This window comes from Chanos chanos, chromosome 15 (genome assembly GCF_902362185.1).
Source record: "Chanos chanos chromosome 15, fChaCha1.1, whole genome shotgun sequence".
Classification (NCBI taxonomy): Eukaryota; Metazoa; Chordata; class Actinopteri; order Gonorynchiformes; family Chanidae; genus Chanos; species Chanos chanos.
Genome location: NC_044509.1, coordinates 13,884,866 through 13,909,865, shown reverse-complemented (window position 1 = coordinate 13,909,865; position 25,000 = coordinate 13,884,866). Strand labels below are relative to the sequence as shown.

The 25,000-nt window shown below is 40.2% G+C and overlaps 3 protein-coding genes across 3 annotated transcripts in view; 1 reads left to right on the top strand and 2 right to left on the bottom strand.

The window, feature by feature from the left end:
- The window catches only part of esama (endothelial cell adhesion molecule a), a 31,793-nt gene extending 23,959 nt beyond the window's left edge, over positions 1-7,834 (top strand). The window contains exons 2-7 of the mRNA XM_030792522.1: positions 2,949-3,088; positions 5,403-5,604; positions 5,818-5,973; positions 6,598-6,720; positions 6,875-7,004; positions 7,163-7,834. Of these exons, the coding sequence (XP_030648382.1) occupies positions 2,949-3,088; positions 5,403-5,604; positions 5,818-5,973; positions 6,598-6,720; positions 6,875-7,004; positions 7,163-7,619 (1,208 nt within the window). The 3' untranslated portion in view covers positions 7,620-7,834. The remainder of the gene's footprint in view (positions 1-2,948; positions 3,089-5,402; positions 5,605-5,817; positions 5,974-6,597; positions 6,721-6,874; positions 7,005-7,162) is intronic.
- A 3,940-nt stretch (positions 7,835-11,774) lies between these two features.
- On the bottom strand, positions 11,775-15,394 carry LOC115828280 (fasciculation and elongation protein zeta-1-like). Its single transcript, XM_030792235.1, has 7 exons — positions 15,323-15,394; positions 14,064-14,213; positions 13,661-13,826; positions 13,139-13,413; positions 12,220-12,295; positions 11,966-12,031; positions 11,775-11,791 (listed from the first exon to the last, which is right to left on the bottom strand). Exons 1-7 carry the CDS (start codon positions 15,392-15,394, stop codon positions 11,775-11,777), a joined length of 822 nt encoding a protein of 273 aa, XP_030648095.1.
- Positions 15,395-17,561: 2,167 nt separating this feature from the next.
- On the bottom strand, positions 17,562-17,876 carry fez1 (fasciculation and elongation protein zeta 1 (zygin I)). Its single transcript, XM_030793071.1, has one exon. It carries the CDS (start codon positions 17,874-17,876, stop codon positions 17,562-17,564), a length of 315 nt encoding a protein of 104 aa, XP_030648931.1.
- Between the last annotated feature and the right edge of the window lie 7,124 nt (positions 17,877-25,000).

Genomic DNA, 25,000 nt, shown 5'->3' with positions numbered 1-25,000 from the left:
TCTCTCTCTCTGTCTGTCTGTCTTTCTGTCTGTCTGTCTCTCTTTCTCTCTCTCTCTCTCTCTCTCTCCCTCTCTGTCTTTCTGTCTCTTGTGCATAGTTTAGTGACAATAGTATGTAAGGTGTTTATTTTCTTGCTGACCTGGAAGGGCAGTGAAATACCCAATAGGAAATTTCAAATGGCACAAACCGAATTTATCTTTTGTGTATGTTATGAGAGTTTCTTATCAAAAAGGATCCTTGTTGTGTCAGCATTGTTGTGACATAACTCACATATTAAACTGCATGTTCAATTGTGTTCTTATGCAATAAAAGCAAAACAGACTGACTGAATATGGGTATCTGGTGCCCCCATGTGGTGACAACCAAGAAATGCATTGCTGTATCTTATTCATTTTCTCACATCTTCCTCTCAGCTGGTGCTGTAAGTGTACCTTTCATCTAACTGTAAAAAGAATAGATGTTTTGGATAAAAGGCTAATTGTAGGAAGAAATGCTATGCTGAAATTCAGCTAGTGATATAGCTTCAAGTTTGACACAAGTTTTTAAAATAAAACATAGTGAAACATTTTTCTTTGTTGGCATCTATGACATCTACTATTAAAATATCGAAAGGGGCTGTTTAAACTCTAAGATACTCGGGTGATTATGACATCACAATAGCAGCTCGAAATTTGTGCGGTGTTTAAGAAAGGTTGTTGTGCATTCTTTTGAGATTGTCTCCATGTGATTGTGTGTGTACACTTTTCATTCTGAATTTTTAAAATGATGTCTGTTAGTTATCAAATTATAATCCAGTTTGGGTAGGAACGGGGTGAAGGAACCAGTCCAGTCACCAGAGTAAACCAGAGGTCTGAGTCCTAAGATTGATGGTTGTCTTATTAAACTCTTGTCGAGTCAAGCGCTTGTGACGTGCTGCTGCTGCAGGAGATTGCATAATACCCTCAGGGAAAGAAATAAATCTAAACGTTTGCATTCAATTTGAATACATTAGTAGATGTGTAATTTTGTTTTCAGTGTACTTAAACCAGAGCGTAGATGCATTAAGTTCCAACGTGTAAGTAAAAGACTGAGTAATTAACCTAAATGCTAATTTAATTCAAGGTAAGGACTCTTACCCTGGGGTAAGACTGGAGACTGTGAGCTCAAGATCTGCTCTCTCCAAATGCCTCTATTGGCAGTTCTATCTAGAAAGCTGTACACTGCGTGTGTCTGTGTGTGTGTGTGTGTGTGTGTGTGTGTGTGTGTGTGTGTGTGTGTGTGTGAGCGTGCACGTGTTTGTGGGAGTGCCCCTGAGGGACAGATTGAGAGACTAGAGTGCAGGATTAAAGACAAGATTTTGACTCTGAGATAATAACAGTAGAATAGAGACGGTCTCCGAGCCAAAGCTGCCAGTGAGCCACAGCAGCACCACTCCAAGAAAATTCAGTGGCGCTCTTCAGTTTTCTCACCTCATTTCAGAGCACGCCCACGGGGGTCAAAGGTCAAAGCTCTTACGGTCTTAACCTCTCGACATCTCTTAATCGTGTATTGTGATTACAAATGAAAAATGGGATAAAGACATTTCGATGAAAAAGATTAATGAATATTGTAGTGTCTGTATTTATTTCCAATTTTCAACAAACAAAGCCACACAATTTCGCTTGGATTTATAATACAAGACAGTTGGACTGGAGGGTTTATTTTATGTGACGGCCAGACTCAGCAAAGGACACAAAACACACACACACACACACAGACACAGAGAGACACAAAAAAAAACATGTTCATTTCACTACATATAAATGAGAAGCTTTTCCTGGTGGGGCATTTTTCTAGTGATTACAGCATCCACTGTAGAGTAGGAGGTTGAACGTTTAATCAGCCTAACATGAATCAAAGAGCCTTACATAAATCAGAAAAAGGCCTCAGAGACAACCACCCATCTTGTTTAGGGATTAGCGAGTTTGGACTTATCAGCAGAGAATTCAGGACAGGGATGGCACGAGGTTTTTTTTTTTTTTTTTTTGCTGGAGGCAGAACAATGTTGCAGTTTCTCACTCTGTCTCCCTCCCTAGCACCTAGCAAACTTTCCCCTATCCCTCTCTCTCTCTCTCTCTCTCTCAAACGCAAGCCGAAAGTCCAGCGCGACGAGACAGCTCTAGTCCTAAAACCGTCATGTTTCCTCTGCGCCTCGAGGAACTGAGTTACTGTCCGGCGTCCGATGACGTCTAAGAGATCAGGAAAGTACGGAGGGAGAGACCGTCTTCTGATCTTCTGTTTTCACGCTAAAATTGAGCTCAGAGCTTTTGCCAAACTGGAGACTCAGGAGGGTAGGGATAGCTGGATCCAGCTGGTTTACCTGCGGCTGGGGGAATGTAAGTGTGGCGTACCGGATCCATGGCTTCATATTTTCACTGATGGTACCGAAGGGTCAGGTCGCATTTGTTTTTGGCTTGTGTTATTATCGTTTCAAATTGATTCTGATGAAGATGTAAGAAATGTGGTGATGTCTTCTAATGACAGTGATTCCAGGGGTTTAGTGACAACAATGACAACAATCCTAAGGCGTCCCAGTATTAATTCTCTTTTAAATATCCCATGCTGTGTAATTTTGAATTTGTTTTTCAGAATAGCTCTTTGAGATCTGTCAAATTGTTACGCTTGTCAGATTTGGTTTAATTTTAGCTTTCTTTAAAATAGGAAAGCAATTCTGAGAGTGTAGTATCTTAACCAGAATTCACTCCTACAAGGCATAGATACCAAAGTATATCTAAAGCTCTAAATAATTAATCCAGATAATCCAGATTAGGAGGATGAGATATAGGCACACAGGTGGGTGTGAAATGTTAAGAGTAACTAAGGTGTAAGAGAGCATGTGTATGTGTACATGTTGGAATGGGGTGGGGGTTTTTTTGGATTTTCACTGGGCCATTTCACTTTGTGTGCCTCTCTGTTTGTGTCTCCACAGGCGAATTAGCACAGTTACAGATCCCCCATAAAAACATAGACGTTATCAAGGGGAAAAATGTTGTCCTTCAGGCCTCGTACAGTGGTATCATAGACCAAAACACCGTGCTGTGGAATTTTATGACCAACACATCTCAAATAGTAAGTATCTTTTTTTCCCCCTTTCTCTTTCTCTTTTCTAAGGATGTGCCGGTTACTTGCTGTAAAAATCTTTTTTTTTTCCTCAGAATTTTGCTGATTGGATAATGTATAGCGTCTTGTGTCTCTTTGATGTGTTAATGCAGAGCATGTAATTTAAGTTTCTATATGTGAGATATGGCCTCCGCCGTCAAATGGAAATTGCATCGGTCAATTTTCTTAGAACTGCTTCCATTTCTTTCCCGCAGGCACGATTCTCCTTACATGCGCGCTGCCGTCTGCCCAGTTGTAAACCCAGCTCTTTTCGCTGTAGCAGTTAACAGCCTCAAATCTGAGTCCCTCTGTTGTTGTTGTTGGGTTTTTTTCCTGTTATATCTGATTTACTGCTACACGTATGTTATTGACTAGCATTTACTCTTTAGCTTGCTAGGTCTCGCGGTCAAGAGATCAATTGGATTATCAAAGGTTTTGCAGCAGTAGACATCCCTCTCATATAATGTTGGTGTTGATATATGCATCTGCCAGATAATACAGATAATACGGGATAGAGCTGAACATACAACATCTGTGACATGAGTATTAGGGCTGTAGTTTGTGAATCCCATAGCAAGTAGTTATGCTCGCGTGACTGTCCCCTCTTCTCGTCGCTGCTTCCTCCTCTTTTTTTTTTTTTTTTTTAATTCTGTTAGATAATGTCTGTGCAGTTTTGTGAGTGTAGGGGGGGGAAAATCTCATTGTAGTTATTATTCTTAGCTGACCATCTGCACAAAATGTTTTGGATTATGATTTGAAGCAGGTTTAACCTACAAAGCTTTTATTTTGGGGTTGGGAAAAAACTTATAGAAATAAACATCAAGAGATATATTTGATGTCAAAATGAAATTGGCTTCATATTTATAGAAACTGTACTTTTCGGCATTCCCATTACAAAGCTTTTCCGTATTTTGTCACGATTGATTCAGAAACTAGGACGAGAGGAGATGACACCACGCCAAATGCTTTTTTATCTCAGTCCAAACAAACGGAAACAAAGCTGTTTAAACTTAGCAGCAACCGATGTCGCATGTCATCCCTTCCCACTAAGCATCAGATATGCTGCATTATACAAGAATAAAACACTGGACATGTGTCACATTATCCCAGAACATACAGAAACGTTTAATCAGATACTGTCTTCACATTGGGATGCATGAATATGTGATTCTGATTTCTGTGTTATCAGTAGATAAAAAATGTGGTTTGCACATATTTACACATCAGCAATGAACAGAAATCACACACACAAAAAAGCATGTGCACCTAAATCTTCAGTCATTGGAAGTAATGAGAAATAACATCATGCAGGCATTTCTAGAAAATGTCAGTGGCCAGTTTCTAAATGAACAATTTTAACTCTGTAATGTTTGAGGGTTTTTTTTCTGGTATTTGCAGCATGTTTTAATTTCCCTAACCAATATTCCAATTAGATTTAGAACAATGCTTTGACTCAGTTGTTCAAAAAACGAACGAATATACACACACACACATATATACATACACACACACACACACACACACACACACATGTATATATATATACAACGGTCATTCTTCTATGGGTATTGGAAACCAATAGAGACTCATATGGTTAAGACCAAACTGGACCAAGGTTCTGGTTTTTACAGTGAGTGCTGGATCCTGCAAACTATTTCCCAATGATCCACTGATCGTTTTGATTTTGCTTATTATTTTATGAACTAATAAATAGTAGGGTGCTTTAAATATTTTCTGTCCACGAAATACCTTGTCTTTTGATCGTAATTGAACAAGTTGCAAAGTGTAATTTTCCCATCAATGTTTCTTAAATTTGGTCATCTTATTAATAGAACTGAAATAAAAAGCAGACGTCCATTTGTCCAAATATGTTCAATAGACAAGATCATATGTACATGTCGATATTTAGCATCTCAGCTTAAACAGATTCCTGTTATTCATGAGTTATTTGTGTTGCGCATGTTTCAGTGCTGTAAATATTACACTCTCCACATTATGTCTCCTACTAGCTGCATTTCCTAATTACACAGTGCCAACTGCTCCTTGTCCTCTTGTATGAGGCACGCTATGGTTTACATTCTTATTGGTTCTCAGGAAAGATTGTCAGAGGTGAAAAGAGAAATGGGGATGGGAACAATTTTAGATCTCTTTTTGATTTCCAAATGAATGATGTTTAGCTATTTTGACTTGGGCCCCAACACGTAGCAATTTGCTTTGGTAAGTACTAGTATATATTTCATACTTGTTAAGCCACTTGCACCTTTTTGTTATCAACTCTCCGCAGATCATCTCCTACACGTCGGGCTCCATCAGTCAAGGCGGCCCTCAGTTTCAGGGCCGAGCACGCTTCTATCATGACATGCCCAACAGGAACCTGTCCCTCTTCATCAACAACACACAGGTGTCCGACTCAGGGACGTATGTCTGTCAGGTTCTCGTACCTGGAGCGACGTCTGTCTCGGACCAGCTCAGCCTTAATGTCATAGGTGTGTTTCCCCATTTACTTATACGTGTCTTCGCAAACTGACACTTACACTTACATTCACACTATATCCTCACAAATACACTTCGATGGCGTACACAAGCACAAAAATAACTAACGTAAAGACACGGTTTACATTCGCTGACTGAAACATATGATTGAAAATTACAAATCAGTATCAATAAAATTTCCATATGTTGCTTGTTCACTCTTTCAGTTCCCCCTTCTGTGCCTGTCTGCAAGCTGAAGGGGAAGCCTGTACTCAAAGGCAACGTCACGCTCACCTGCAATTCTGCTGCCGGGAAACCAGCCCCCTTGTACAAATGGAAAAAGACCAGCCCAAGTTCTGAGGTCTTCTTCCCACCTATGCTCAGTGAGTTTGTTAAATTATGTATGTAATTATTCATCTGTCGTTCAAAACCGCGCACCTTTACATTTTCTCCATTTTTGTACCCCCAGTGTACCCCTTTGTACCACAATGTGCCCCTTTGTACCCTAATGTGCCCCTTTGTCCATGAACTCTCATAAATATGTCCCCACATGGCAGCCATGTGGCGGGGGGGTAACATGAGCTTTTGTCGGATAATTATATGCCAGCTACTGCATCTTTTCACACTACAAGCTGCTTAGCAACACCAAGTGATGTAATGTTCTCAGTGAGAGGCACTGTTAGTGCAACAGTATCTGAAACTGCAAAGGCCATTGACTGTCAATGACCATCGACAAACGGGACCCCTTTTTCCCATGCTTTTCATTCACAACATAATTGGAAAAAGTTTGAAACAGAGAAATCACATTAGCAAACACCTTAGCGCTTCAGCTCTCGGTACATGGAGCTCAAACCGTGGTTGCCGTAATGCTGCCTGAGATAAACAGCTCCCTCAGAGTTCTGCCTAACTCTAAACTAGCGCTGGACAAACTCAGAGATGGGGATTGTAACTGTGCTGATAAAGGAAACGTTGGTGTCTCAGCTTGGCTCGTCTCTCTGTTCTTCCAGATGAGACAGTCGGCACTCTGAAGCTGACCAACCTCAGCAGCGGCATGTCGGGCAAATACGTATGCACGTCGTCCAACGTCGCCGGAGAACAGGAATGCTTCATCAACCTAGAAGTCATCACCTGTAAGTAAACACTTCTGTTTTTCGTTTCTCTTTCTCTTTTTCGGTTCTTTTTCTCTCTCTTCCCGTTTCTCTCTTTTTTTTTTCCTCTTCTTCAATCAATCGTTTTGCATAGCGGGTTGTTTGGACTAAGGCTTCTCTTGATCTTTTCATCTAGCGACTAATGCTGGAGTGATTGCTGGAGCCACAGTGGGTGCTGTGGTGGGCTTCATCCTCATCATCCTCTTCCTAGTGTTCCTGTGGACTCGACGGAAAGAATCAGAAGAGGATTTGGCCAATGAGATCAAGTGAGAGGCATAACTTTATGGTTTCCGGAATATATTTAGGAGTACAAAAAATAAGTGTGTGATGTGCTGTATTTTGTCATTGGTGTGTGTCTGTGTATGTGTGTATGAACATAAATGAAAACGAAATGTCAACACCTGATGTGTCATTCATGTGACAGGGAGGACGCTCAGGCGCCCAAGCGCGTGTCCTGGGCGAAGAGCGGCACCAGCTCGGACATCATCTCGAAAAACGGCACGCTGTCGTCCATCAACACCAGCCATCACCCACGCAACCACATGTCAAACAACTACGTCTCTCATTCCCGGCCTCCGCCATCAGACACCGCCTCCATCATCACCGCCACGGGCAGCACCGCTGGCTACCGTACACGGGCCCCCGCCAACAGCACCCCCGAGCATATCCTGCCCGGGTACAACACCAACCCGACCCTCCCTCGTGGTCATTCTGGACCCCCCAGCACTAACGGTGGCTCGCTGCCCAGAGAGGACACCATCGAACCTCAACCTCCAAGGCCGCCCCCTCTGCCCACCGGAGTGACGGCCGCCAACATCTCCCGTATGGGTGGGGTGCCCATTATGGTGCCTGCTCAGAACCAAGCTGGCTCTCTGGTCTAGCACAGGTCTGCTCCTCCATTTCACGGAGTCCACTGTGGAATTTGTGGACCAGGTCAACTCTAAAAAGGGATTGTAGAGTATGGACCTGACTGCTACTCCAACAGAATTCACATTAGATTCGACAAAGTGGATTTGAGACAGTGGTTGACGTGCCCTAGCGCTGAGTATTTATCAAAAGGTGTAATTTTCTTCAATAAAATTGACATTTTTTTATGTTTTTTATAATAATTATAGGGTATTATGTATACAAATCATGTATAAATATTGCTTTGATAATGTTCTACATTTTTGTTGTTTTATACATTCATTATTAACCTATGTATTGTTTTTCTTACATAGCATTTTGTTTATTACAATACAGCTTTGTCCTGCTTGTTGAATTGCTAAATTCAACACTTTTAATTAATAAAAAAGCTATTTACTTTGTTTTTGTTTTAATGATTATGTCATTTTTGTTAAACATGCTGTAGCGATCACTTGGAAATGCTTATTTGCATTAAAAAAAAACATTTGCTTGAGATCCACGGCACATTGTACAAGTCCAGGTTGTTCCTTTTAAGAATGCACAAGTGTTGGTCTCTAGCTCTTGCATGATAATTGTGATAAAAGGGAGTACATAGAACTGTAAGGAAGCTCTCATATCATGCAATGAATATATATTTGCCTTTAAATGTTTCTTGGCCAAATAAGAAAAGAAAGTATTCATAGTGTACAGTTTTTAGACTGTCTTAGACCTTAGCTCTCTATTCAATAAATCGCTATAGGATTGGATAGTTGCTTGAATGTTCAGCAAGTGATTAAGTAGCTATGTAAGAATTAACAAGAGGATGTAGTAATACTCTTCTAACTGAGAGTGTAAATAAGAGATTTATTTCCTGTTCATTCTAATGACTTATTTCATCACACAAGGTATAGTTTCTTAACATGAATTTATCGTGAAATGTCAGTCAGCGTATAGAAATAAAACCAAAGATGCCCAGTTTGAGTGGGATTCCACTTTAGGGCTGAAATCAGTGTATTTAGGATATGACCCAAGCACCTCTGTCATGTCTAAATAGCACAACGAGGTAGTTTGGCAATTGGTTTGCGGTATACAGTGTACAGCAGGTGGTCTCTGTTTTGTTCAGTTGTGTGAAAAGTGTGAGCTGGATCAAGATCTCCTCAGAGACTCAAGCTTGTATTCATCAAGCTACTCTTGAGACTGAAGATAAAATGAGAAAGTGGCTTTTAGTATGGCTCTGCAGGCCGAGGGCCGCTCTTAGAGTCACAAACCATGATTGGCTAATCTTAGAGTCACAAACCATGATTGGCTAATTTTGGTGACTCATTGTTATGCGTTCATAACATGGCTTTTTTTTTTCGTTTTTTTAGAAGTATCTTTTGCATTTGCATTGCCGGCCTCTCCACACTCCCCCACCCATACCCTCACTCTCACCTTCACTCCTTCCCTCCCTAATGCAGGATCTTATTTCTCTCATGATTGGAGAGGTTTTTCTGATGTTTTCTACTGCGGTCTGAAATTCATCTGAGGTTGATCGAAAAAGACGCCTCAGTCTCACTGCACTCGCGTCTCGGCGTGCGTGTTCAATCGCTGGCCAGTTTTTAACAGACGTGCACCTTACCAGGCAGAACTGTCTGGTTCAAAAGCTGCGTTCTGTGTTACCTGACTCCTCAGCTCACTGCACTGTCTATGAGGCACAAGCTACGTCATCTCGGTTTGAAGTGAATGTTTGTTGAGAGACTCTCATCTTTACTGTTACTGTCAACACCATATACTTTTTTTTTTTCTTTACACACTTAGAACTGTTCTCCACCAAGTTTTTATTAATTTGTTGCATTTTTAAAGATGGGCACTTGAACCATGTATTCGCATTTATTTAAATAGCCAGGTTTTCTCTTAATGTATGTACTCTACACAGCTGTCAGCACCGCTCACATTCATTTGCATCATTAATGAGAATTATTTGCTTGTTTGTTTTGTGTATGGAGTATGCACTGTATCAGGACAAAAAAACCCCACTTTTTAGCATCTTTTTTTTTATTAATTAAAAGACATTGGCTGTGATAAGTGCTTAGAAACCAAGGTTTTATTATAAAAAATTTTTATGTCTTAATTTTTCTATGTCTTACTTTTATTGGATAATAACACATTCATTTTATGAACGTATTCATCTACTGTATGTCTACTGAGATCCTGTCTCAAGTGAAATAAATTAAAACTATTGTGTATCTGTAAAACGGTACAAAAATTTGTATGTGCAAATTTATGTTCCTTTCATTTCTGCATTCATTTGTGTTATCGTCAGTGAAATCACATTTTAAAGTGACAGTATTCATTTTCTGAAGGCCATGAGGTAACTGGTTACACTTACAAATATGACCTACCATTTATATTTTGCATTTTGCTGCCCTCTATAAGAATTGTGTGGTACTACACCCATAGATACTTAAAGTGTTGGGCTGTATTACCACCTGAAAGTGTTATTCAGCCCATCCCCTAGGTTAATTAAAAGTGTTAGGAGAACTTGGTGAATTGATCCAGTTTTTTTTTTTTTTTTTCATCACAGCCATGGTAAGATGATTTTAGCGTGGGCAAACCTGTTTGAATAGACTAAAAACCACTGGACAGAGTCAAGCAGATCAATCATGCACATGGTGTCTGCTGACTTACAGCATGTGAAATATTTAATTTAGTTTTTTCAATGGAGGGCACTGAAACTGAACTCCCTATACAGCTGAAAGAATTTGTGCCACTGCCGACGTCCATATATCATATTACACATTCTATCCTCCATCTCGGAAAATGTCAAAAAAAAAAGAAAACAAAAACGAAGAAACAGGCAACCGGCCCGCAGAGACGCAGGTAAACTACATTATATTAAGGCAAAATAAGGCAGACATGAGTGGGAAATCTAATTTTAATGCTTTTATCTTTTTTTGGAATTGAATGTTAAAATGTTTGTTGGCCTCGCAGGCTTTTGCAAATGAGAAATAAATAGGAAAGAGCAACACTGTGTGTAAATGGAACCATGGAAGGTTAGAGAGAGAAAAAAAAAAAAACGCAGTGTCCTGTCAAAAGACGACAGGAGAACGAGAAAAGAGAAACACAAAACAAACACAGAGAGACTCGTCTCCACAGGGTTTAACATTTATTCGAGCTTTGACTCAGCATTATTCTGCTGTCCTCCATGTCCCACAGTAAAGAAAAATGTACATATGAGCTTTTTTTGTTTTTGTTTTTGTTTGTTTTTTTTTGAATGACAGTTATGTTAATTCAATACAGTGTTTTCACTCTCTGGTAAGAAATTATAAAATAGAAAACATCAATGATATCATCAAACGAACGCTATGGTTAAATGAACCACACTATCTAGAACGGTATATATTTCATTCATAAATTAATCAATAAATTTAAAAAAAAAAACAAAAAAAAAAAAACAGAAACACCGGTTAATGACCAGTTACTAAGTCACCGGTCAAATTCCCGTTGGCATAGATGTCAAAATACTAAAACATGCTGTATTATAACATATGTATATTATGCTGAGATGGCGCCACAATACAAAAAGCAGAAAGCTGATTCAAATGGATAATTATCAAACGTGATCAGACGTGAGGCGTACACGATTCCCTAAGTCCCTGTGTTTCTTCCTTGCTCGTGTGATATTGACAGACAAAAGTGAATTGCCCTGGTTATGAGGGCTGATCCGTATAGAAAAGAAACTGAAAAAAAAAACAAACAAAAAAAAAAAAAAACGCATTATTGAGAATACCTGATATAGAGTTTACTGGTTAACATTGTCTTCTATCCTTTCGTGCTCCATATGGCTTTTTGGCCCACTGTAACATAACAGTAGAGAAAAAAGATGCAAAGCACCAGGCGCTGTTGTTGTTGTTTTTGTTTTTGTTTTGTTTTTTTTAGCCTTTGTGTGAATGCATGGATGTGCAGGGAGGACAGTGACATCAGCGAAGAAGGCAAAGGTTTATTTTCGAGAAGCTAGGTAGAATGATTAGATGGTGATGATCCCTCATAGCTAAGGAGGAGGGGAGCTCATGCAGTACTGACTGGAGAGACAGGGCTGTCGGGGTGGGGAAGCCCAGTCGTCACTTCTTCACAGTCATCAGCCCATACAGGGGGGGGGGCGCTACGAGCTTTTAGGTGGGACACAGCACTGCGATAAACACCAGAGATGATACGCTGTTACAACAACAATACTAAGGCTAATACTAGTACTACTACTGCTAACAACAACAACAACAACAACAATAATAATAATAATAATAATAATAATAATAATAATAATAATAATAATAATAATGATAATAATAATGTGGGGGGTTTTTACCTTTCAGTATGTAGTCAGTCAACAGTGTTGGGACTTTATCGCTGTCTTCCTTCATAGCATAAAGGACTGTCAGAAAACACACAGGTACACATCAATCTTAGCATGACGGATTGTGGAGTGGGATATAATAGAACGTTAAAGCGTTTTGAGTGACATTTTAAGAAGCAGGTGTCATTGATGCCGACACTGGAGTCAACGTTCAGATCACATGGTGTCAACAGGTCTTGTAATAATCGTAAGTGAACCCGACTCACTTTTTGTGAGCATCTGAAGGTCGTCCACAGAGGGAGGAGTTCCCTTCTTCTCAAAGGGGATGACTGTGTTTAGGTACTGCATAACAAATAGACACGCAAAACATAAATTCATTTAAATCAGTTTGGATTGTTAGGTACATCGTAGTGGAAGTTGAAACAATGAGAAAAAGCAGGCGAGGTGGTAACACTAACGAATAATTCCTGGTAAAACTTCCAAATCAAGTGTTGTATTATATTTGGAAAAAAAAGAGGCATAAAAATGGGATTTATCATTACTTAAAAACTACAGTTTGACTGCGAGACAAAAATCCAAACCTAGAAAAATGTTCATTGGATGTAATGAATAATTCATTATTTTTCAATGTGCTACCCCCCACCTGTTTGTCTGTCCCTGAGTTGCCGAATGTTTGTCTGATCCCCGTCTGCAGGATATTTGAGAGACCTTCCATGCTAAAACGCTGAGAAAACATTCAAATATTAATGCCATTGTTACAAAAAATCAAAGCAAAAATGTCTTATTAGAGGCATTTTATGCATTGGCTAACTGATACACAGCACAAATTAAAACCATACACATGAATACATATGTATGTAAGAATGTGTCAATGTAAATGTACATATTCATTTGTAAATGCATTTTGTCCCCCCAACAATGAACTGGATCATAGATGGAGTATTGACACTGGACCGATGATGCATCGGTATGGGATGTCTCCTCCCTCTGCTTCCTGTAAATGGTAAGTGCAGTTGAAGACTAATAGACTCTAGATCCATTAGCTATAGAGATCTATATGAGAGCCTCTGGTCCACGGAAGCACCCTACGTTCAGCTGCCTCATAGAACCTCGTTCTTCCACATTAATACAGCGTGTCAGCACACACACACACACACACACACGCGCGCGCACACACGCACACACCTTCACGGGCATGGTGCCAGGTTTGTCTGCGCGGGTGGTTCCCTGCAGGCTGAGTCCTTTGTCTCTGCGACGGCGCTTACTCACGTCCCTCTGCTCCCTCTGCCTGTTCTGCACCTCCATCAGGGCGGTGATGAACGTGTTCTTCACCTCCTTCTCGAACTCCAGCTCGTCCCGCCGCGCCAGCTGAGCCACGAGCTCCTCGGAGTATTCCCTGATGGCCGCTTCCACCCGGCAGAGCAGATCCAGCAGAGCAGAGCTGGGCATGAGATTCAAACCTGCGGAAAATAAAAGCATGTGAGCGTATGGGCACACGGAGTGGACACACACACACACACACACACACACTTGTTTCTTTTCAATATGTATCAGCAGTCTTATTGACGCTATATACTTATTTGCGAGTCAAACGTGATAGGAAATGTCAAGTCTCCACTGCCTTGAAAAACAACAGATTGTCCAGGTCAGAAAGCTTCTGAGGGCCTGGTGCCAGACACCTTATGGAGCGTGAGAAAGCCTCTTTACCTTCGAAGGAGCAGTTGTTGTTGGAGGCCTGGGACAGCATGCGGATTTCCTCCAGAATGGAGGTGTTTGACTTCGGTGGTACATCTCCGTTCTCCTCCTCTTCCTCCTCCTCTGTCTCTCCGGGGTCTGGAGAATTCTCCATCATTTCAACAATCTCCTCGATCACCTGAGAGAAAGGACAAAAAAAAACAAACAAAAAAACCTCAAAATCCCCCTGTCCTCCAGCTGTAAGACCATCCTCTCTACAGAAAGACTTACGAGTACATCCTCTGTATAGCCTAAATCTAAAGCAAATTCTCCTCAGCATTTCAGAATAACCGTCACTGTTTCACAATCCCTGATATTACAGAGTGGCTTACAAAACACAGTCTGGAGGCATCCAAAAATAAGCCTCTGTTTTTACCGTTACATCATCACAAGTGCTACTTGAAACCTCGCACTCGGGTAGGTCTGGCTTTGCGCTGACCTGATCAGCAGTGATGAGTGGCTCCTCATTCAGGCAGTTGGCGTTTTCATTCTTTTCATTCATCTCCTCCTCTTCTTTTTCATGAATCTGGAACAAAAATGAACCATTTAATATGTGGCAGGAAGAACGCTAGTATCTGTGTTTTGGTCTATGTCATCATGCCACTGTGTTTTTGGTCTATGCCATCATGTCACTGTGTTTTTGGTCTATGCCATCATGTCACTGTGTTTTTGGTCTATGCCATCATGTCACTGTGTTTTGGTCTATGTCATGACGACCTGTTAATGCACTGTGTTGCTTGTGCAGTTTGATGAATGGGTTGCATGAAGAAATAACCCAAATGTTATTCCATTAGGTTTATTTGTAATGTGCTGAGGTAAGTGCCTCCGGATCCTTTCCTGGGACCACTATTACTGTGTAAACATGATGTATTGCTTGGGCTGCCAGGCTTTTAGCTAACCTACTATTTGTTATGAAATTTCTCGCGTCAAATATGTAAAATTAAAAAAAAAAACAAAAAAAACAAAAAACAAAAACAGAAATCAAGTCTTGATGCTAAATTACTATAATGATGTATATTACTTTAAAAACTCTCACTGTATGTTTGTTCGTTGGTCACATATAATTATTTATTTGACATACGTCATTATTTGTTGATTATTTTATACCATTTTAAGCTTCTTAAATCTCACATCAGCCCCATTTGAAGCAACTCTACAGTTAACACAAAAATGAGACCAGCTTCTAAGTATTCGAAGGAAGCAGTGTGAGTAGAGGACTAATCTACTGATTACAGAGGTCCTTTATGTCTATGTAAGTTATTTCTAACTTGGCTGGCGCTTTGAGTTGGACTTAAACTGATCATATTTGGTGTCTGGCTCTGTTCCTGACTGCATGAGAGAGAGGAGAGGGGAGGACAGGAGTAATGCAGGGAGGGTGAGCTCAGGAGCTTAGGCTGCGTTTTTGGCAGGAGTTGACTCCACTAGATCTAAAGAGGACAGGCCATAAATGCACAGCTCTGAGCGATGCAGGAGTAAATCTTTCAGTAACAGCTGCAGTTCCGTTCTAACATTGAATGACCTCATCTAAGAACTCAGAACTCATTTGAACATCTCTAAAATTCTGCAAGAGACTTCGTTGCAAAACCGAGCACTACGGCAGCGTTGATCAGAGAGATTTCTGAGTGAAAATATTACCTCCTGGTCAGAGAGGTTGCCGTTTAAGGTCTCTGAGGTTGCGTCATCCCAGCTGGACATGGAGGAGGGCATGTAATTATCAGTCAAGGCATCCCATACACTAAAACAGAGCAGAGAGTCTAAGTCATCATGATTTTGCCTTTACATGAGAATCAAATAGCAAACAAAATATTATTAGGGTCGTAACTGATATTCTTTTCAGCGTACACACATGATATAAACAAACAAACAGACAGACAAAAAGCATTCCTTAAATCTGAAAAGTCTAAATCACACTAATAAGCCAGTGATAACAGGTATGGATAACCAGCATGTGGTTTTAATCTCTTTTTTTTTTTTTACTGTTGGTAAACGTGCATTTCAGTTAGACGTTTGTTTAGCGCCAAGGCACAGTGACAAAAACCTTCCTTTGTTTTCTGTCTCCCCCCAGTTTGTCACGCTTCTCGTCTCTTTCCCGGTTTCACTGCGCGGACAGCAACGGAACAAGTGGCCCTTCACAAGAGCCCTGACCTCATTCGCTGCCACTGTCCGCTCACACAAACCCTCAACCCACCAACGCAACAGGAACAAGCTGGTACAGACTCACAGACTCTTCCCTACAGCCACTGTCCATAATAAGGCTCTAGCTCCGGTTTAAGTCTGGTATAGAGACAGACTCCTGTTTCTGAGTTAGCTGAGCCAAGAACAGACACAACGGGGAACCGGTACAAATCGCAGCAGGTCTTTAAAAAGAAAACAACGCCATACTGTCTCGACAGGAGCAGTTCTGCAAAAAAAACCCCAAGCAGTTCAGCGATCATATTTTACAAGTTTTATTCCAGTTATTGTTCACTTGTTTCGAATTCAACTTTTATTTTTTTAACATTGAGTTTACAGTTTCACATCTAGACATTTTAGGAAAGCAATTTCAGGCTTTAATAATCTAAAGCTTACTTCAGGAATAAACTGAAGAGACAAATTTAGAAATAAATGTATTCCAAAATTAATCTTCAGTGCTCATACCTGAAATTGCTTTCCAAAAATATCTAAATGTGAAACTGTAAATTGAAGGTTAAAAAAAATTGAATTGTGCGTGGGAATGTGTTAGAGCTTTCTGTATAAATTCCACGCCACACTGCAATAGCTGCTTTTTCAGTACAGTTACTCAGTTATTTGGGGCATATTTATGAGTCAGTCAGAAAACAAAAACGATATTTTTAACCGTGTATCACGGTCTGACTTCACAAAAGATAGATCAATAGAACACCCAAGGGCATCTGCACACAAATACTCTAAATTTAGAATAAAATCCATTTGATTTCCAAAATTAGAAAAGGTTTGTTTACGCCTCGGATCGAGTGTCAGATTTAAAACACGACCGTTCCTAGCAGGCCTGGAAAAACATACTAACTGAAGCATACAAAAAAATGCTGAATAATTTATAACCAAGCATGGTTCCAGACTGGAGTTACGGGGATAATGGACTAAAATTTGCTGCCTGCATCATCAGATCGACATTTTTTTTTTCTTCCTGAGATGCATCACGTTTGCGACAGAACAGCTGGCCATACGTATCAGCACGATTACAAAATGTCCTCTGCCAACTGTCAGCTCACCGGACGTTGCCACGGTGACAGAGTTAATTTTGATTTATCAGAAAGTAAGAGTAATGCACTGTGCACCGCAAGGTCCATCTTTTGTTTGTCATCGTCATTAATAAGGATATACCAAAAATATATAAATGTACCAGCATAATTCTTTTGATATAGTGTGTTTGAGCAAATCCAATTAATTAGTAACACTTAGTGCAGATTTTAATCAATTAACTATAGTCATGGTGTTTATGTATTGTCCATGGTCTTGCATTCACAGTACATGGTGTGATTTTTTTCTGTCTAAGTGTAACACATTTGAGAGCATGACATTGGTTTCATTAAAAACCACTATCTTACTAATTATCTTGAAGGGATGGCAACCGTCGTAATTTATGATGTGGTATAATGGTTCACACAGTCAGAAGGTCTTATCTGTGTTTTAACTCTTTCATGTTTTTGGATTTTGTGATGACTCACGTCTTTCCTTCACACTTTAACCAGACAGCTGTGAACTTCATTCTCAGACCTATTAAAAAAGGACTGGCATGCTTGAGTAGGTTTTAATATTCCTTAAGCAGTCCTTCCTATTAAACTCGCCTTCCCTGCAACTCCAGCTGCTGTAAACGTCTAAATCTGCATTTGTTAACACTGTGGATGACCACCACTCACTCTTCATCCTGCAGCCTCTCCTCGTCTTCCTCGGCGTGAGACTGATCGCGGACGGGGGCCAGACCTTCCGTTTTGGTGTTGTAGTTGTGGAAGCAAACGTTCAGCTTCTCGTCAAACTCGTTCACCAGATCCTCCATGGACTTGAAGCTCATCATCTCTGAGAAGTTCTCCAGCTCTGAGAAGTCCTCTCGGCCCAGGGTGGCCAGGGGAACCGTGCCGTAGGGCCGACGCGGAGCGGGTTCCGAGTCCTCCACTCTGCACGGCTTCAGGTCCTCAAACTCCTCGTCCAAACACACCAGCGGGGCCTCCATCCTGCCCACTCACGGCTCAGCACAAAGAGAGCAACCCTGAGGAGGAGAAGACACTGAGGAGGTCAGTAAGAACTTTCCCCTTCAGCACAGAAAGGCGGGGAAAGAGACCCAGAAACTAAGACCCCCAAATAATGTATTTTTATACCCAGATGACCCAGCTGACACTCTGAACTGGTTGATCTCTGGCTGACACACACACACATTAATTACTGTACCCTACTCAGCTCTACATCTCTACACACACACACCCACACACACACATTTATTGCTGCTGTCTTTCTACCGTTATTTATTCGTTATTTGCAATAATGCACAGTGCACTTTATGACCGCTCTTCTCTGCCCTTTGCACAATACAGCACATGTAGCTCTAATAACTAAGTTTACTTATTACAGGTCCTACCTCTCATGTTTTTTTTTTTTTTATAAAGAATTTGTTATATTAATGTTTCTCTTTTTTGGTAATGGAGGATTAGCAAAGTAAGACTTTCACTGCACAGTGTAACTGTCCGTTTTGCTGTGCATATGACAATAAACTCCTGAGTCATATATAAAACACCATTATAAAGTGAGAATAGGCCTTGTTGGAATACCCCTCCTATGAAACCGTTCCCTCTGGGTCAATCGTGAAATTTTAAGCAGCTCTTACTCAGAAATGCCTACTTAAAAAGCCAATGATTTTCTGTCTCTCTACATATTTCGAATCTAGAAAAGGGGTATTCGGCATATTCAGCTGCATTTTTTGGTAACGTTTTGTGAAAGGTTTTGAATTTGCTGTCAGATATTGCAAAGGAGACCAACCTCAATTTGATTTTGACGCTCTGGTAGTTTCGTTAACATTCATCTACTTTAAACTAAGCATTCTACGATGTAAGGCAAAAAAAAAAAAGTCAATTACTGAGCATGCTTCACGGTTCTCAACTCTATCATCTTCCACCTTTTTGTCTGAAATGGACAATGAACAAGGACTTGTGTTGTTTCCAAGTCAACCTGATGTCTCAAACGGCACAGTTTAATTCAAACAAGGCTGGTGGGATTTCACTGATGAACTCTGGGGCTCGGGGGCAGACGCTGGAGAAGAGTGATTATCCCGCCTTAACTAAACGGCCATTTGAAACAGAGCAAAGGAAGACAAAGGAAGGTAGGACTATTCGATCCATTCCCGATTACGCCGAAGTTTGAACCTCACCCAACAATCTCAGTTGTTTGTAAAGGCCAATAACATCCCCAAATGAAACAACATCATTTTATCAATAGAAAGAGAAGAACAAGTACAAAATGACAGTGTACGTGGAGGCCGAATGTAAGATTCCAGACTGTTAATACTGCCTGAATGCTGAAAGGTTGTGAGTTGTTTTTTCAGAGGTTGATTTATTTAAGCTATTCGGAAAGGACAGGCTTGGTTCCATTCAGACTGATTTCATGAATGAATTGCATTGCGTGATGTAAAATGATCTTTCTATGAGCAGGAAGAGATTTACATAAAGCTGAATTTGAAACAAGCTTGTACGAGCTTTTACCTTGATGTTACATTACTCAGCAAAGTGTCAGATAAGCCTTATTAGCAATTTATTTCTCTCATTTGGTGTGTGTGAGTGTGTGCTTGTGTGTGTGTGTGTGTGTGTGTGTGTGTGTGTGGTTGTGCCTGAGTGACATATGATGATGGCTTGTAAAAGGAAAAATTTGACCTTCACCTAGACCCAGATTTGTGGTCCCATACAGGTTCCCTGTAAGAAGGGAAAATCTAACCAGGAAAGTACCGGAACAAAAGAGCCAATAACCAGAGCATCACAACAGAGGTCATGTAATGCAATGGTAACAAATAGCTGCCCCTGTTTCACACAGATGGAAAAAAGAAAGATGGCGCCTGGCTAGGCTCTAACTATGTACAGTAGCTGTGTCTGTTCTAGAACAAATGACAGAGGAAAAAAATCATCACAGTGTCACTGTACACACACACACACTCTCTGTCTGAACTCTAAAATTACCTTCTCGTGTCTAATTTAGAAATACCATATCAACAGAAGAGCTATTATAATTGAATTATTTTACAGATATCACAACACAACAGCTGTTAATAGCCACAAGCCTGGGATGACCCCTCTTGCTAAACACAACCGTATTTACATGTGTTAGTGTCATTGAAGTAGCCGTGACTTAGTGGCCACGGAATGTATGACAGCACATATTAATAATGGATGAGGGGAGAAAAAATACATCCCATTTATTATGGATTCTGTCAATTTTTATGGGATATCTAATAAATAATCTCCCATTCATTTGATTTATTGTTTACTGTGGAATATTCTATTATGACAAAGAATCATGATCACTCCAAGAGATATCATCACAACAGAATTATTATTATTATTATTAATAATAATAATAATAATAATAATAATAATAATAACAATAATAAATAATAATGATAATAATAATAATAATGCATGGGCAGAGCAAGGATGAAGGGTGTAAAGAAATCAGGCTTTACCGCCATACAGAAATAAACAATGGGTGGATGAAAAGAAAGGAATAAATTACCTGCAGTGAATGTACTTCCCGTTGTGAAGCTTGTCAGGGAGAGCCCCTCCTAGGCAGAGCAAGACAGCGCTACGCCACCTTCATCTGCAATTCCCAAAAACGATGAAACGACAGCAGTCAACAGTCATTCCCCCCCTCACACAGGAGACAGCGGTTGCAGGGACAGTGAACGAGAGATCACAATGGCAGTGCTGTTCTTACTAGCCAAACCCACAGCGCTATCCCCCTCTATTCCACGGCTCCTTGTCTTTGCTCACACCGCAACCTCGACTACTTTTGTTTTCCAGTCAATACAGCGAGCAGCCCTACTTACCGAGACTGCGCATCGCTACAGCAACTAACAGAATCATCTCTTGGCGCCCCTCCCCCTCATCCTTATCCATCTTACCCGCTCGCTTTGTCCACGCCTCCTTCTTCTGTCCCCCTGTCCAGTCTTACACGGGATAAAAGTCTCTCAATATTCATGAAGGAAGCCTGAGAGGAAAGGGGTCGAAGCAGGCTCAAGGCAGGGTCTATTCACACCTTGTTCTGCCCGTGCCACTCTCTGCCAGCTGGGGCTCTTTAAATTTGGATACCCGCTCCCCCTCTGAATGCTGCGACGAAGTAATTAGCATGAAGTAGGGTGGGAACTGTGCATATTTATCCGTGCAATACAGGGCCTTCGGGACTGATGCACTGCCTGGATTCAGATGCATGAAAATCGGGAATAAAAATGGCAGCACCTGCTTGGCTAGATCGCTCGCTGAGCAGTGTCCTCATCTTTGACGTCACCGCACCCCCCGCCCGGTCTCCATGTTATGCCACTGTTTCCCTGATTCATAGCCAGAACCTAGCCAGTGTTCCTAATCCTTGGCCGGGTTTAATCTGTGATGCACATGAAAATCCTTTTAAAGGGCTCACCACAACGCCGTGTATACAGTACTGAAGCCGGCACGTGTAACTCTTTCAGGTTTGAATGTAGTACATATAGAAACACCTTTTTTGCACATTTTTTTCTGTCCTTTTTTGTACATGTTCAAACGACTGCTTACATGCAGATGGCGAGAGTAATTTTACCACGTGCTTCTTTACTTCTTAGTCTTTAGATCTTACAGGATGTTCTTGGCACACAAAGCTCTTTCTGTGTATAGCTACTTGACATAGGGCAGTAGGCTATTTGTGTGCGGTTCTGTGCACACATACACACACACACACACACACACACACACACACACACATATATATATATATATATATATATATATATATATATATATGTACGCACAGAATATATACGGTTCTCTGTGTATACACACACACACACACACACACACACACACACACAGAGTGTCCTGCTGTTTCAAATCGTGTTCCCACTATGACAATAAAAGGATTATGTGAATGGTTCAGAGCAGACAACCACTATACTCAGAAGAGCTTTGAATAGGTGTAGTGGGGGAGGATCTTTGTGCCAAGTTCAAAGCTAGAAATGACATCATCTCTTAAGAGAATTTAGTCTACCTGTTAAAGTGTTGCATACCGGTAACATTTCACATAAGTTAGGGACATACGATATTTGATGATTTCTTGCATTAAGTCTTGCATTGCTGCATTCGGTCTTTATGTAAAAGAGACGGTTTTTTAAGAATAAATACTGTGATAATAATTCAGGCTGGGCTATAGGTGATCTCTGTCTGTGCCCACATTAACGACAAATTCTTGCTTCATTTTTTTCTCCAGATGTTTAAATTGGTAAGCTTACTGAGCATGCTCATTATAATGATCTGTGGCTAAGTCTGGCAATGACCTGGTTTTTCTTAAATGCGCTCCCACCCCCCATTCTGCTGTACCCCTTCAGAACATAGTCAAAAAAGAACAGAATGACGCAAGGCCCTCGTTGCCATGACAACCCGAGCTGCACAGCGTAGTATTGCACTTGTCATGGTTGCCATAGTTGTAACTGAAAGACGGGAGACTGGCCTCTTGCTTCACCTCGTCCAGGCCGTGTTTCGGCACAAATTTGGCATACTAAGAATTTGGTAAAGCTCACAGAAAAAATCTATTAATGAATTTCTAAAATGCAGCTGTTATATAGCCCAGTTTGTTATGTGCAAGGGCTATCGGACATGCCCACTGCTCAGTGTTACCTCTCACGCGGCCAAATAAATCAAAGAAGTTTCGGTTTCTCACGTTCTCTGAGCGCATTGGTTTAAATTCTGCAGACCCAGTAGACGAGAAGAGTTTAGCTTGAGCACAATCGATACCGAACAAGGCCGGGCTTCTCACTGCTTCGTTTCTCCAGCTGAAAAATCCATCAGTCAGCACCATTTGCCAATCAATATCAATATCCGCTGAAAACCACAGTGCAACCACAGATACTTTAGAAAGCCTTTTAAAAATCATCTGCTGGAATGTCTGTCTTTATGTGCCGAGGGTAAATGGGACTTCAGCTGAGATACTTGGCATAGAAGCCCCTCGGTAATACAGAATTTGACTGCAAATATATATCTATATATATCTATATATAAATTGAGAATAAGTCGATACTTTACTGCTTGTCATATTCTATCATTAAAGTTAGACAGTGAGTTTGAATATATTTTTTTATGAATTAGTATTAGCATATTTGGGTCATTATGTTATTGCTAAAACGTCCCACCTACAGTACATTCGAGTGAAATCAGTAGACATGCTCGCTGAGACGATATGATAGCAAGTCTGCACCCTAGTGGATATCACGATATACCGCAGGACCATCACCATAGCCATACTACTGGTGATGTCTTTTTAATGACTGATGATCCATTCCTAATGTTCATGAGTTATGCTTTATAGAAGGGACTGACTTTCAATAAATCATGTAGATATAGCCTACAAAATGGAACTTGCCACAATAAATCCCATTAGAGCAACAAATCCAACAAGCAACACATTAGCTGGCATAAGTGCACAGTGACAGGACAGTGGATACAGACTGACTTAGCTAAAGAGAGGGGAACAAAATGGTTTAATAACCCTACCAACTGAAAAGATAACTAACAACTACTAAGCACTATCACAGAAACTGTACATAGATCAATAATCTGATCAATATTTTGCTGTAATAATATGCTAAATGTGATCACACTTATATTGTTTCAAAGACATGAATGAAAAGAGACCACTAAGAATTGGCACATATTCACAGTCCCCTTTCATGTTCACACACATACACACACACACACACACACACACACACACACACACATTTGGCTTTCCCCTCAAACAGAGATGCTTTTCCATTAGCATGACGTGGCCAGTGTTAACACCAAGACTGAAATAAAACCAGTAATCCAGAAAAAAAAGGTGAGTCTTTGAAAGAAATGGATTAAGATGATTATTTTAATCAGAGAAATTAGATTATAAAACAAACTAAAAATACAAAGCACAAAATACAACCACTGAAAAGGAATATGTAAATAGTGTGCAACATACTCTGCATTCTGTATTAGAATTTTGTGGCTGAAATTACATTTGACCTCATTTAATGAGTTTTTAAAATTCCCTTTCATATATCATTTAGTACCTTGAACTTCACTATTGGCGATTTTTAAAGACTTTATTTCAAAATCATATATACTTACATATCTGTAAATATATACCGCACATACATATTATTAATATAGAAATACAACTTTCTGTCTCTAATGTCATTTAAAGCAGTATTTTAGCACAATGAAACATCATAGGTTAAAAGGCAACATGATCCTACTGCAAGCTGGATATAAAAGATAGAGGCTTTTCTTTCTCTCTTTTAAAAATGAAACACAGTGATTATTCAGAGCATGTACATAGCAATAAACAGATAAGACAAAAGTAACTGGAAAACCAAGTTATGGAGAGCTGAAGTATCCATGTGATTGTGTTACTTTAGAACAAGGAGACAAGTCACTGTCAGTTCAGCTGGATTTGTGTATATATGTGTGTTAGGTCCTTTAACTCACCATAGCCAGGTTAGCCAAAAACTGTGTCTTAAAATCAAACTTTCCCATCAACCACAGTGATGGTAATAGCTAAACTACATTAAGCACAAAGCAAGTCCGTTTTGAGTGAGTTCTTGAAGACTGTCACAAATCCCCTACTCTGAAAACAAGATTTCTCACTGCAAAATACTCGATGTCATTTTCTGGTCAGAAACAAAGACACAGAATTGTATCATATGTTTTAACGGTGAAATGTAATAGTCTTTCAACGAGCTGTAGTACAAAACACATACATACAGCATATAGCCGCTCTAACCGCAGATGTATAAATCATTTTCTCTGGAAGCAAATGGAAGTACTAGATAGAAATAAGTGTTCTAACATGTCAGATACTCTATTAACATTTTATAATGCTATTTTGGGGTAAAATATAAAATGCCCTTCGAGACGAGGGAATATGAAGAGCAGTACTCACAACAGTTAAAGACATTTACAGCTCCAGTACTCTTAAGAGAAATTATGGTCGAGCCACAACTCATAAAAGCAAACATGAACCACATACACTCTGACATCTCCTGCTGGGTTATGAAATTACGTCACTACTAGCAGCATGTAGTTATAGTTTCATAAGCTTTTTGACAGA